Source organism: Cheilinus undulatus, linkage group 13, assembly GCF_018320785.1.
Source record: "Cheilinus undulatus linkage group 13, ASM1832078v1, whole genome shotgun sequence".
Lineage (NCBI taxonomy): Eukaryota > Metazoa > Chordata > Actinopteri > Labriformes > Labridae > Cheilinus > Cheilinus undulatus.
In genome coordinates, this window is record NC_054877.1 from 21785577 (window position 1) to 21798970 (window position 13394).

General features: G+C 38.7%; 1 protein-coding gene across 1 annotated transcript; it reads right to left on the reverse strand.

Moving 5' to 3' along the window:
* Positions 1-206: 206 nt before the first annotated feature.
* Positions 207-9468, reverse strand: dsc2l (desmocollin 2 like). The gene is made up of 16 exons (XM_041804343.1): positions 9118-9468; positions 8827-8917; positions 8481-8689; positions 8296-8397; positions 7756-7911; positions 7009-7153; positions 6768-6922; positions 6532-6666; positions 6181-6366; positions 5824-6071; positions 5527-5669; positions 4667-4888; positions 2936-3157; positions 2529-2644; positions 2100-2417; positions 207-1695 (listed from the first exon to the last, which is right to left on the reverse strand). The coding sequence occupies exons 1-16, from the start codon at positions 9154-9156 to the stop codon at positions 1498-1500; spliced, it is 2685 nt and encodes an 894-aa protein (XP_041660277.1). The 5' UTR covers positions 9157-9468; the 3' UTR covers positions 207-1497.
* Between the last annotated feature and the right edge of the window lie 3926 nt (positions 9469-13394).

Consider the following 13394-nt stretch of genomic DNA (forward strand, 5'->3'; position numbering starts at 1 on the left):
TTATATTTCCATACGTTTGTAAAACAGTATTACTTATTTATGACGGTATATGCATATGGCAGCTTCGCTTGTTATCTACAGAATTTCAGCTTTTTTCATTAATAATGAATCCAAAGCACCATTGAAAAGACATTGCAATGAGTTTTCTCTCAACAGACAATCTGATTAAAAGACAATTCACTTTGAAAAACAAAAGGCACATCACCATTGGAGTGGCACTTTCATTTGGGTTAGCAAAAGTCTCACTGTTGGCATGGATAAAACTGGATAATTGCAGGAAGGACACAATGCTACTCTGCCTAAAAGTGCACCAACTTGCTCTGCAGAAGAGGTAAACATTAGCTGATCAGTGGATCATTGTACCTCTCATGTTGTGTAAGCTCAAAGCCACACCCAGTAAATCATTCACCAGGGTACAGACATCCTGAGCACAAAGACGTGCCTATCTTTCTGCCAAAGTACCCACACAAAAAATAACATTTGTAACCTTTTTTTTTTTTATTTTACACTTCATAGAATAAAATCCAAACTAGATAGCCAAACCTATAATTTTTGAGAACAAAAATTATAGGTATGATATTACAAATCATACACAGAGGCCTCTGATTCCCTTTAATTAGCCTGTTCAAGCATGTTTTACACCATATGTATGATCTTGCATGGGGTCAGTATTGTATTCAGACAGTTACAGGCTGTATCAGAAACACCTCACTCCTCCCTTTCACGCCCTTGTGCTGACTTTGACAGGATTACTGCCTGAATGGCGAAACAACCTCTGTGATACTGTGCACTGAAGCTACGCCCAGCCAGCGGTCAAGAGTCGCTCTGGAATGTGTTTGCAGAGATAATTACTGTGTGATTTAGAAAAAGCCAGAAGACAGTCAACAAACATGTCACTTGAAATGAATCACTCCGTGTGGGAAATTTAAAGTAAAAGAAAGCTTTTCTCCATCTTATTTGATGTTATTTATTTCATCTTTCTTTAAAAAATATATATACAAAACTCTAAAACTGAGCAGATATTTAAAGAAGAACCAAATAAATGCAAAAACTGTCACTCATGGCAATCAAAAACTATGAATACCAGTAAAATACCCATACTTACTAATAAAAAACCTTAACTTCACTTGCATTACAGCTATCACAATAAACCTGTGTAACCAGCTCCTGCTGTCCTCTAAAAGGATAAGCAGCTTATTGATGAAGGGTTGAAAACACAAAACTCCAAAGGCAAACAACACATAAAGCACGACACTAAGTATGTACAAATCAATGCATATGACTAGTTTTCAGTGCAAAAGACCAAAAAAAGCAAAAAAAACAATTTAAAATTTAAAAAAAAACTTGCAGCAATAGGCAATAGCAGAGCAGTGTGCACACACTGACATCACCTGCTTGTTATTTTTCTCATTCACGTTCAGGGGCACACCAAGCATTCAGATCCCAGCCCTCCTTACTTCCTGTCCAGTAAACACTACTACTTCAGAACTTCATTGTTCATGTCTTTCTGCAGACTTCTGCCAGACTTTTGAACTTTGGTCCCAGTGTATTTATGAAGTCGAGGTTATCCGTATCACCGAAGTCACTGCAGCATCCCACAGAGCCGGCTGCAGAGCCCGCCCCCTCGTAGCCGTAGGAGTGGATGATGTCATCTGCGTAGCGTCCCTCGTCCTCATTTCCAAGATAGGGAAGCTTCTGCAAGACACAGAGGAGGGGGAGAAGAATCCTGTTATTGCCTGGTGTTGCTGTGATTGGGGCAAACACTGCAGCGTGTGATAACACGAAGTTGTGAGGATATGAGTGGCAGACTGATATTACACCAAAAACAAACACCTCGCCAACAAGTTAAAAAAACATCTCAGAAGTTGGAATTTATTAAAGTTTACTGAGGATACTATCACAGCTTAGAGAACAAGATTATATTGCACAGGAGACTTCGCTAAGCTCTTACAGATAACAGAGTTATTAAACCTCAGAGAATTAGAGGTTTACACATCTGGACAGGTTTTATTTCTATCACTTTTTCAACCAATATCAGCTCTCAACATTTTTTTTTATTAAATAAATAAAAAAACTTATCAATGTTAAGGCAATTTTACCTGCTCTAGGTAGCGTCCATTTGTCTGCCAGGTGTGAAGGAAGGAGGAGTCCTGGGCAAAGTACCTGCTGCCAAAGGCCACACCACTACCAAGCATCTGACCTCCGTTGAACTGTGAGCCATACTGGCTATCATACTGGCCAGAATAAAACTCAGTTGTTTTCACACCTGTATACATCCCATTCTCCTGTTGGCCCATGCCCATGCCTCCCATTGAGCTGGTGCTCTTGGTCCCTTGCCACCCTGTATTCAGCCCCTTAACTGAGCCCTTCACTGCTGCATCATTAATAACTGTGGGGACAGTGATGAGGCTTGCATCCTATGGAGCAAAGACAACAAAGAAAAATCAGGAAATTGTCAAATACATGAATAAAATGAAAAAAAGTCAGTTTTCATTGCTGATGCGCTGCTTTCATTATCACGTCCTCACCACTTCCTCCCCAGGGGCCTCGGTGTTTGATTTGAGCAGGATTCCGCCACTGTCTCCTGCATCCTCCAGCTGCAACTTCTCTCTCTTTGTCACACAGAAGAAGATGAGGAGTAGGCCTGTGATAGCAATGCAAAAATGTTTAAAATGAATGCATGAGGAGGGTGTTTTTAATTAACAGGGCTGCAGGTGGGAAAACATCACACATGTTAGCATAACAGCACTATACACTGTATAATACTACATCTGTGCCCAATGCACAATACATAATTCAGTGACAAAAGCTCTAACTTTCTATCACTCTTCTTGAGCTTTTACACATGCATGAGCTCAAAATTCCTGTTTTATTATCCAAGCAGTGTAAGCCCACACTATTCTGCTGGCAAAGAGAATAACAGTGGGGTACTCACAGAGCAGAAGGAGGAGGAACAGAGGCAGCAGCAGAGCCAGTAAAGCCAGAGGCCCTAGTGACACAGAGCTCCGCTTGGCCAAGCAGACTCCGTTCCTGCACTGGCAGATCCTTACTTTGGCTATCTGTGTTTCACCAAGGCCCTGCAGATCTTTAACCTCCACAGGAACATCGTATGTCCCCATAGGAAGGTCTTTCAGCTGTGTTAACTTAGCTGTTGTGTCTGCGTGAGGAGAAAAATGTGTTAAAATTCTGAGGAGATGTCAGTTCTCCAAGAAATAGCAAAACAACAAAGTGAAAAATGATGTCTTCTTAGGACTGTTCAGGGTAAGCAAAACAACATAAATCACAGATTAATCAAATCCAATCCCATGTCTAATGCACCAAATCTGTCTAAAGACTCAATATGTATAAATATAATTTCCCTAACACATTCAAGATAGAAACATATCTATGACATATCTGGCCACTATTGCTGTTAGGCTAACATAATCTTGTATAATATATTGCAACCCCGCACATTTTCAGATATATTTTATATTCTTTGAAAACACCGGCAGCATTGTATGTTTTCCAATAACCTCACCTGCATCATAGCCACATTTTTTTAAAAATCATGTTTTTATTGGAACATATGAAAGCAATATAGATCTTCTAAATACTGTAAAGAAACTAGTCATATTAACAATAGTACAAAAAAATCTGTAAAAGGAAGTATGGACATTCAAAATTTCATTAACATTGAAACATTTCCATGTTTGAAAACAATCCAATCCCTTTTATTTTGTATCATTTTGTGCATGTGCATTTTATCACAGTGAGCTTTGTCACAGTATTTGACTGCAGATAATAGATTAATTAAACACACACCAAATTATCCAATAATGGATACCTTGAGTTGTATTTTTGAGACCATGGTGTTGAACAAGTATTGACATACTTGAATTTTCACTGGTATCATATCAAAGTTCTGGTATCTCAACAACTCCCTTAGCAGGAATATTTTCATTTTCTTTGCCTTTATATTTGTGATTTAACTTCAGCATTTCAGAGATAAATTTTGTAGTTTTTCCTACATTATTTGACAGCTTTCGTTGCAGACTATAAAATTAAAGTACCTAAATATAAAAAAATTAACTATCTGCATAAAAAGGACACTCAATGACTTCCAACAAGAAGGCACCACATCATCAGAATTATGCTCACACATTGCTGTGTCAATAGTAATATCCTTTTATGTTAAGTATGTATAACTTAACTGGAGTCAGTCTGATGTATGCCAGCTTACATTTCTCTAACACTGTAAGGATGATTTGATGACGATACTTTTGTTATTTTTGGCAAAGAAGGATTTTAAAATGAGGACTTTAAGGATTAATGAAGTTTATTAAAAATGTGGTCTTGTTATTTTTACTGAATAACTAATCTGATAGCTCCCTAAACCACACTTAATATTGGTATCGGCTTGAAAATGTATCAGGAAGGCCTGCTGCTTGCTTGTTGGGTGGCCAAAGCACAAGTCTGTTTTATGATTGAGAAATTACACGCAAAACCAAAGTGTTAGTGAGCGTGGAAACAGGATTTCTTGTAAGTGGCTTAAATCTTTTTAGTAAAACTTCAATAATGATTTTCTTTCATTCGATATGTGGCTATCCACATTTCAAACTGTCCAATGTAGGACTATCAAAAACTATATGTTATATCTCAGGTAAGTACGAATACTACTACTTACCATTGAATTGTGACAAAACCCATTTGCCATCATTATCATCTGGCAAACTAAAGCTGAACGGTGAAGAAAAGGGGGACTGGTCCTTGTCTTCAGCGACAACAAGCACAGAGCCCAACTCTCCATCCTTCTCACACAACACCATCTCGCTAGTAGGGATCGTTGGTATGTTGTCGTTGTCCTCTTCCACCACAATGATTACAGTTCCTGTTCCTGTCTTGGAGCCTGAAATACATAAGAATTACATTCATACTTATGTGGAACAAATGAGGGCATACACGTAAAATAAAACACAAGATTGAACTTGATGGCAGCACTTGGACAACACTTCAAGAGCCACTTCTGTGGAAACTTCAAATTCGTACAAACAACTGGGGGGGGGGGGGCCAAATTTTATGACAATACCGGGAAAGTGAGTCAGTGTGTATGACTAGTCACATCTATTTTGACAACAGGTGTTCTCAGGTCAGACACAGCCAGGAGTTTGCTCTGACAGATACTGGTGAGGGTGGAGCAGACTTTTAAATGACATTTGACTTCTGTAACAATGCCATCAATATGCTCTAGGTCAAATGACAAATACTATAAGGCATCTGTGGTGATCTGGCATGCAGACACAGAACTTTTTCAAACCGCAGCTTCTTTAGTGACATTATGATGAGTGAGATGCCAAACCCAACATACAGTAAGGTTTTTAATAACCTTGACACATGAGTAAAAAGGCCACAAAACTGTGCAGAAGCCTGGTGTTTAATTTCAAGGTGATGTTGCAGTAAGGTTCAGACATATTATGGAAGCACTAAGGATGCACTTGAGTCAATATTAATACTCTTTTGTAAAAGGAGTAGTTTAAAGCTACTTACTAGCATCTACAGCTTTCACGGTGATGTTGTAAAGTCCATTCTGAACATAATGTGACTCTCTGTCAATGGTGTTTGCAACCTTCAGCTCTCCGGTATCTCTGTTGAGGTTGATCCATGAGGCTGGATCTGTGGCTTTGTAATACCTGAGATACATTAAGACAAGAACATGTCTGTCAGAAGCACATCCTTTAATTCAGTGGGGAAAGTCTGCCCTCCAGTGTTTAACAAATACAACTTCAGAAGGGGTCTGAAGGATTTTCTGCAACCCTAAATTTTGTTAGAGAATTGATTGTTTACTTGATGCCATCGCTGCTCTTGGTCTCTGGATCCAAAGCTTTGTATGTTCCTATCAACGTGCCGTTTGGTGTGTTTTCCTTGACACTGAATTGGACAGTAGGAGCTGTGAATTCTGGGCCTTCATCAACATTAGTGACTGCAACGTTCACAGGGATGGAATTCCAAGTAGCTGTGGTGCCTTTAAGATCGGCTACATTGCGTGCCATAATCTCAAGATTGACTCTTGGAGTCTTCTCAAAATCCAATGGCTGAAATGACAGAACAGGAAGTTGTTGAAAATGCAGGCCTGTTGTCAGTGCTGTGTTGATACTTTTAGTTTGTATTATGATTAAAACTGTATGCTGCATGGAGTGTTACCTTTGACACATACAAAAGCCCGCCATTTGTTTTGGAGTCAGTTTCCATTCTGAAGTTTCCGTTCTCATTTCCTTTTGTGATTTCAAATTTTGAAACCCAGTTTGAAGTGTTGACTAAATCCTTATCTTCAACAGGAATTCGAAGGATAAGTTTCTCCCTTTCATTTTCGTTGACACTCGGTTCATACTAAAAGAAAAGAACAATGTTTTTACCTTTAAGCTGACGCTTTAGTTCAAACAGTATTAAAAAAAACGTTTTAACGTCCTCTACAGCCACTAAAAAACGGGAAAATATCTGTTGAATTTAATGACTAAAATTAGTTAGATAATATTTTGAGCATGTGATACTTACGGATGTTTTCAAAAAAGATGGAGGGTTGTCGTTGACATCAGTCAGACTTATGGTTGCTGTCCCTGTGTTTAATAGCCCTTTATCTCCACCATCCATGTCTTTGATTTGTACTACCACCAAGTGCTTGTCCTGTGCCTGCAGATGAAAAATGACAAAATGACACAAGAAAAGTCAACACAAAGTGTAATTCAAAACTTTATTTTAGAGTAAAATTATCAGTGTATATATGTGCTCACCTCTCTATCCAGGGTGTCCGTTTTTGTAGTGAGGATGCCTGTGTTTGGGTGGATGGCAAACAAGTTTGATCCAGTCAGGAGAGAGTACCTGATTTTGACGTGAAGCGTCCCTTTTTGGTCTTTGTCTGTAGCATTCACCTTCCCCACAATTGAACCTGTGGTGTCCAGCATAATCAAGGACTTTATTATAATCTACACTGCAATATATAAATAAACTTGCTTAGTGTCTAATAATCCTCACCTGCTTTGCTTTTCTCCGGCACAGTGAACATAAGAGGGTCTTTGAATTCTGGAGCGTTGTCATTCACATCATCAACAATTACATCAATGTCCAGAGGTTTGTCTGTCTCAACTTTTGTGAATTTGTTGAAAACTCTAAATGTTAGCTGTAAAGAAAAACAGTCAATTTAATAACAATGACTCAAAAATACAAAATAGCGAGGTATTTCAAATGCAGATTCAATATCAGGTTATAATTTACAGTGTATGCCAATTAAATGCCAAATGTAAAGGTACAGTATGTCGAATTTAGGCAATGATATTGTTTGTTAGTCAAAAAATAACAACTCCTATGCTTTATATCTATTTGATTTATTAGTATGACCTAAAATATTTCAGGATATGATACCACCCCTCCCCCAACCCCATTACTTTGGCCTCACTAAGTATTTCCAAGTTAAATTGAGGCCAAAAGTGCTCTGGTTTCATGGATGAATTTCTAAAAATGAGGGAGAAAATCTGTTAAAAGTGGCCTTCCTGGATAATGCTACTGTTAATATGCTGTAGTAAATACACTACATGAGGAGCAGGTCCTAGGAGGTAGGCAGCACATCTTTACACGTCATCTTTTGTCATCGTCTGTTAGTGTTTCCCATGACATTCATAATTTTTAAAAGCACAAAAGAACTCACTTAAATTCTAAATGACTCATAGATTCTTTAAAAGTATTGGGAGGGTTAATCAGTTGTTGGTTTCAAATCACACTTACGACAAACTTTGGGTACTGCTCACGATCCACTGGCTTGAGCACCTTCAACATCCCAGAATTCGAATCCAGAGTGAACAGCTCCAGTGGAGGTGAATCCACGCCTGGTCCGCTGACGGTATAGAATACTTCCTGATCCGTTTCTGAGTCTGACACAATCTACGACACAAGCAAAAAAAAACAAAAATACAATCAAACACATCCTAAGCCATTCTCCAAAGTCAATACTCCTTAAAGTAGGTTTGAGGAAATAAAAAAAATAAAAAACATGCAGCTGATTTAAAAGATCCTGAGACGCGGGTGAGAACAAATCACAGGAATTAATCACTGCAATAAGTCAGCCAAAAGTCTTCTAAGCATAAGGTGTGTCTGGGTGTAAGAAGATGATAATCTGGGAGGGAAAGGCTTACAATGGAGAGATGAGAGCAGCAAAGGGTAATAGAGAAAATGAAGAGAAGTAGAGGATTTGCATCCTGAATAATGCTGTAAAGAATTTAGAAGAATAAACCTATTGTAACTCATTACTGTAAAGATTTATGTTACCCTGTCGATCTCTTTAGGAAAAGGCTCCTTCTCGTTCTCTAATATGTTGAAGGGAGGGGGGCTCCACCGCCTCTTGGAGCGCCTCAGGAACATCTGGTCTGTCTGCAGCAACATGCAGGAAAATCCATTAACACTCTGACCTGTGCAACTCTTATATAAAAGCATACAAATTTGTTTAAGCTTACCTTCTTTCCCACTGCTGTTTTGGGGTCAAGGTGCATCGCAATTATATTTTGCTGGCCAGTGTTGTCTTCAGCATACACATAAAATATCCGCTCTGCTTTTGCCACTGACACAGTAGCTGCTGCCTCGACTGTCCCATTACTGTATATTTTAAAACTGGAGTCAGATACAGTGAAGCGTAATGGTTTGGTTTCACAGTCGAAAAAGTCAACTGAAAAAATCGAGAGAGAGAGTCAAAGGTGAAATATGATTAGGACACATAACCAGTGCAGTCCAATAAACAGTTAAGACACGGTTTGGCTGTAGTGGAAGAAACTTGGTTTAATGAGGAAATAATAGGTAAAATACCTGTTGTTACATATTGGCCAGCTGGAATTGTGTTTGGCACGTAGGTGTACTGCGAGCTCGGGATGTGACACGACTCCACACCGGACAGAATCTGAAGAAGGAAATGGACCTCCCAGTGAGTTTTGAATATCGAAAAATACGCTTTATTTTGATAAAATAGCCGTTTTAATAGTAGAATGTCTTTCCAACACAGAAAGAGAATAAAATAAAGAGACAGTGCTTAAGATGGGGCGCTTAAAACTTTAGTTTCGCACAGTGCATAGGCAAAAAACCAAAAGTGGAAGCACTTACCAACACCAGGAATATGTTGAAAATTAAAACCTTCGCCATTTTCGGACACCCTTTGAAGTGGTCGACGCGAGGACGCTGGACTCCACCGAAAGTTTGCCGTTCAGGGAGTGACAGGAGATGGATTAATGTCGCCTTTAAGAGCTCAAACTGAAGACACTCGTCTCCTCCTATACTTGCGCTGTCAGGAGGACTTTACTCTGCGAGTATCAGTCGCTACCGACGGTGAGTCAATAAAAAAATGAGACACACCTTGAATGCTCCACCCAGCCTGTGAACCTCCCTGAAAGTATCAGCGGGCGAAGCACCTCCAGGGCAGAGCTCACTGTTGTGTCGTTAGCTGCTGTCGTGCTGAACAAGTACATTCCTAGATATTGGTAAATATGTGGGGTTTCCGCCAGCAGGGGGAAGTATTCTTCCTGCTAATTTAATCATTCTCAGCCTTTTTTTAGGGAGCTAAACAATGAACTCATCTTTTTTCCTTGGAAGGGTTATTATTGTACTATTTACACAGAGAGGCCTTTAAAAACAGCTTAGTGTCTTACAAGGATGTAAAATTGATGTTTGATTTTTTTTTTTTTATCCTGGCAGAACAGGTGCTAGCCTTGTGGTTTTATCAGCCACACTGGAAGGGTTTGTTATGGTTGTTGACCATCTTTTTGGAAACAATGCATACTACACAGGTAGAAAAAACACGACTATTGTACTCAAGTAATAGTACAGTTACTCTGGTTAAAATTTACTTTAGTAAAAAATCTGGTCTATAAATCTACTCATGTAAAAGTACACATTATTTAATCTAAAGTTTGTTTTTAAGTACTGAGTAGCTACAGTAAAGGAGTCATACAGTAAAATATGATCTTACCTTATTGAAAAGAAAAGCAATATAATAAAGTAAAATACACAGCAGAATTGACAGTGTTAATTCAACTCATAGAGTTACATGTGATACTTTAAAAGTGTCTATGTAGAATACTATGCCTCATTTAGGAACATATAAAGTCACTTGTGGGATTCTAATTCAGTGGATAACTTCACTTACCCTCAGCAGGGATCAATGTACAACAGGAAACAACCAAACACAACTAAAGACTCTGCCCATGGGCATGATGGGGAACAACAGCAGTGGGAAACGTACAAAAGTATTGTACTCAAGTCAAATCACAGTTACTCTTTTAAAACTTATTTAAGTTGAAATAAAAGTATGGATTTCAAAATGTACTCAAGAAAACAACTCAATTACAGTAGACTGAGCAAATGCAATTAGTTACTTTTTATCTCTGCAATACTATAATGATTTGTTTGTCTGTTTTTTGCCAAAGTATTTTCCCCAAGAAGCCTCTCCTGGGAGATTGACCCCTGCAAGCCCCTCCTTCGCTCCACTTCGGCTCCACTGCAGCTCAGAGGAACAGAGCTGGGCTCTTCACTTAACGCCACAGGAATGTGAGCTGAATGAAGTCTGGTTATGGGGGAGGCTCTGGTCCCACAGTGAAGCATTCACTATCTTTATAAACTACTGATAAAAAGTGAGAGCTGTCAGAGCCACTAACTCTTTGCCTGTGCCCTCAAGCACATGGCGTCCAGTTTGGAGGGACAGTATTAGAGTAGAAGTTGTTTATGCGTGCATTAGGAAGTCAGGCTGCAACAGGAAAGGTGAGAAAAATGTCAGGAAGACTGAGCTGCTGTGAGCCAAGGGTGTGGACATAATGAAAGATCTTGGGGCTTGGAGACTTTACAGTGAATTAACTCCTGTCACTCCCAAGCTGGAATGAAAGTGGTTTATCAGTCAGGATTCATGTTTGGACAGAGAACACTGTTTAAATTTGATCAGATGTAGCTTTTTTTCTGCTTATTCTCATTGTTGCAGTGTCTGACCTCACCCTCACACACTGTCCAGGAGTTACAACAGAGGTGTTTAACAGCTGAAAATAACAAAGTGTTACTTCATTACTTTTCTGCTGAGTGATAAAGTTTTGAAAAGTCAAACATGATTCATTCAAGACTCCTGAAACATATTTACGTCATAACAATACAACTTCTATAACTTGTAACATAGTATTCTAGCTTTGTCATTTGATCAATGTGTCTTTATTATTTTCCCAGGTGTAAACAGGTGTATCAGTGTTGTGAAATCAAATCAAATCATTGTACATTATGTGAATGACGATGGTGTCTCATACATACTGCCAGGAAAAGCCACAGGGCTCATGGCAGGTGTTTTGAGACAACACATTTACAATGTGGGACATAAGAATCTTCCGGTTGTTCACTTCATGTGAGCGACACGTATAACCTGGAGGGCTAGAAAGTTTTCTGTGCCCTTGATTCAACTGCTCCACCCTGCCCTCCATTTCTGTTGGACAGACGCCAGCGAGAAGCAGGGTGTGGCAGTCATTCACGTCATATATGAGGGTTTGTATTTGAGGGAGACAAGTTACTCACTGGTATCTGTTTAGAGAATCATGTGACTAATAGCCATGTGTGTAATTTTTTATATATACGTCATTCATAGATGCATGATACCAAGCATTATGAAGCATTCATGTAAATAAGCTATGCTCTAGTTTTGGTTGGCAGCATTATCTAGAACAATCAAAATTCTGCAACAAAAATGTCATGTTAAGATGAACATGGCCTATATGTTCATCATTTCTCAATATTTCACATTTAATTTTTTGAGTCCAAACTAAAACTTTAAGAACAAGTTATAGCTTCTGTACACAAGAGTTTCAGTGAAAACAAGCCAATTGTTCCAAGGAAGTCGTCCAAAAATGAGTAGGCATTAATCATGATACGCCTAAGGTCCATAGTTGGTGCACAATTAGAAAAAAACATATTGTTAGCATGTTTTATTGTCCCTTTCAGCACTCTTTGGTTAAAGCACTGTAGCAATTCCCTGCAGCCATGGTGATGTCAAATAAATTCAACTCTGCTCCTTAATGTCTCATGTTAGTTTAAAAACTCAGAGATCCCAGTGGGCAAGTCAAAAATCATGTACACCATTCAAAAGTTCCTTATTTCTCTAAATCAAAGCAAAGCAATAAATCAGTTACTCAGTTTATGAAAAATCCCAAATGAAGCTAAAACTGTTTTAAATGCAAAACAGTCAAAATATTCAAAATAGGACATAAAGTAGATCAATTATGGCTAGCTGACTTTAGTCAGGATTAACAATTGTCCTCATTCAACAGCCTTAGCATGCACCAGTGATGGGAATTACAGTTCTTTTTAGTGATCTGGGTCATTTTGCCCAGCTCAGAGGAAGAGCTAGCTCTTTCAGCGCCAAATCAGCTCTTCCTTTGGTACTTTGGCTTCATTTTGCTTGCAAAATTATGTCCTATCATAACATAGTATTGATATTTGTCCTGCTGCTTTACTCCAGCTATGCTTAATTTATTTTGAATAACTAGAAAAGCACTCAGAGAGTGCAGACCTCCGCCATTAGCCCTATCTCCCAATAGTAAAGAATCCTTTAAAAAATTCCTGGATCCAGACTGTGATCCTGCTCAGTACTAAAATCGAATCAGTTCTTCCTTATGCCATTTCTGACATTTCCTGAAAATTTCATCAAAATCCATCCTCAACTTTTTGAGTTAAGTTGCTAACAAACTAACAAACAAACAAACCCTGCCGATCACATAACCTCCTTGGCGGAGGTAATGAAAATATAGTGCAATTATTTTGGCAAATATACTGTCTCCCTAAAACACCCTATTGGTCAGATGTAATCTGCTGACTGGCTGGACTTTATGACACACCTGATATACATGTTAGTCTGGTGCCCTCTGTTGCCACAAAGGTTCAGTAACATTCAACAGTCACTTCATAGCACAGGGAAATTAATCGTAACATTTTAGGATTTTATTAAAAATCTGTACATAATCAGGATTTTTTTATGGCACCAGATTCAAACCAGTACAGCCAAGAAGTTATCTGAGAGGTAGCAACGACAATTGGAGCAATGGTGTGACATGAGATGTTTGCCTTCATAATCATATCGAGTTTAATGTCACTCACATTGAACATTCATTCAATGGACTATCGAATTTACCAATCATATACCTTTGTCTGAGTTCATAAGCTCCCTTTCTCTTAGGATCCTCTGGATCATTGATGTAGACAGCCTGCTACTGTGGATCTGCCTGACTCTGAGGGCTATAATTATCAGTTGGATCCATGTGAATCTAAGAGCTGCTTAACTTCTACTGCTGTAGTTATCATTATCAGTCCTCCCTAATTCGGTGTTAGAAGGGTCTGTCTATTTACATACTTTGTCGTTA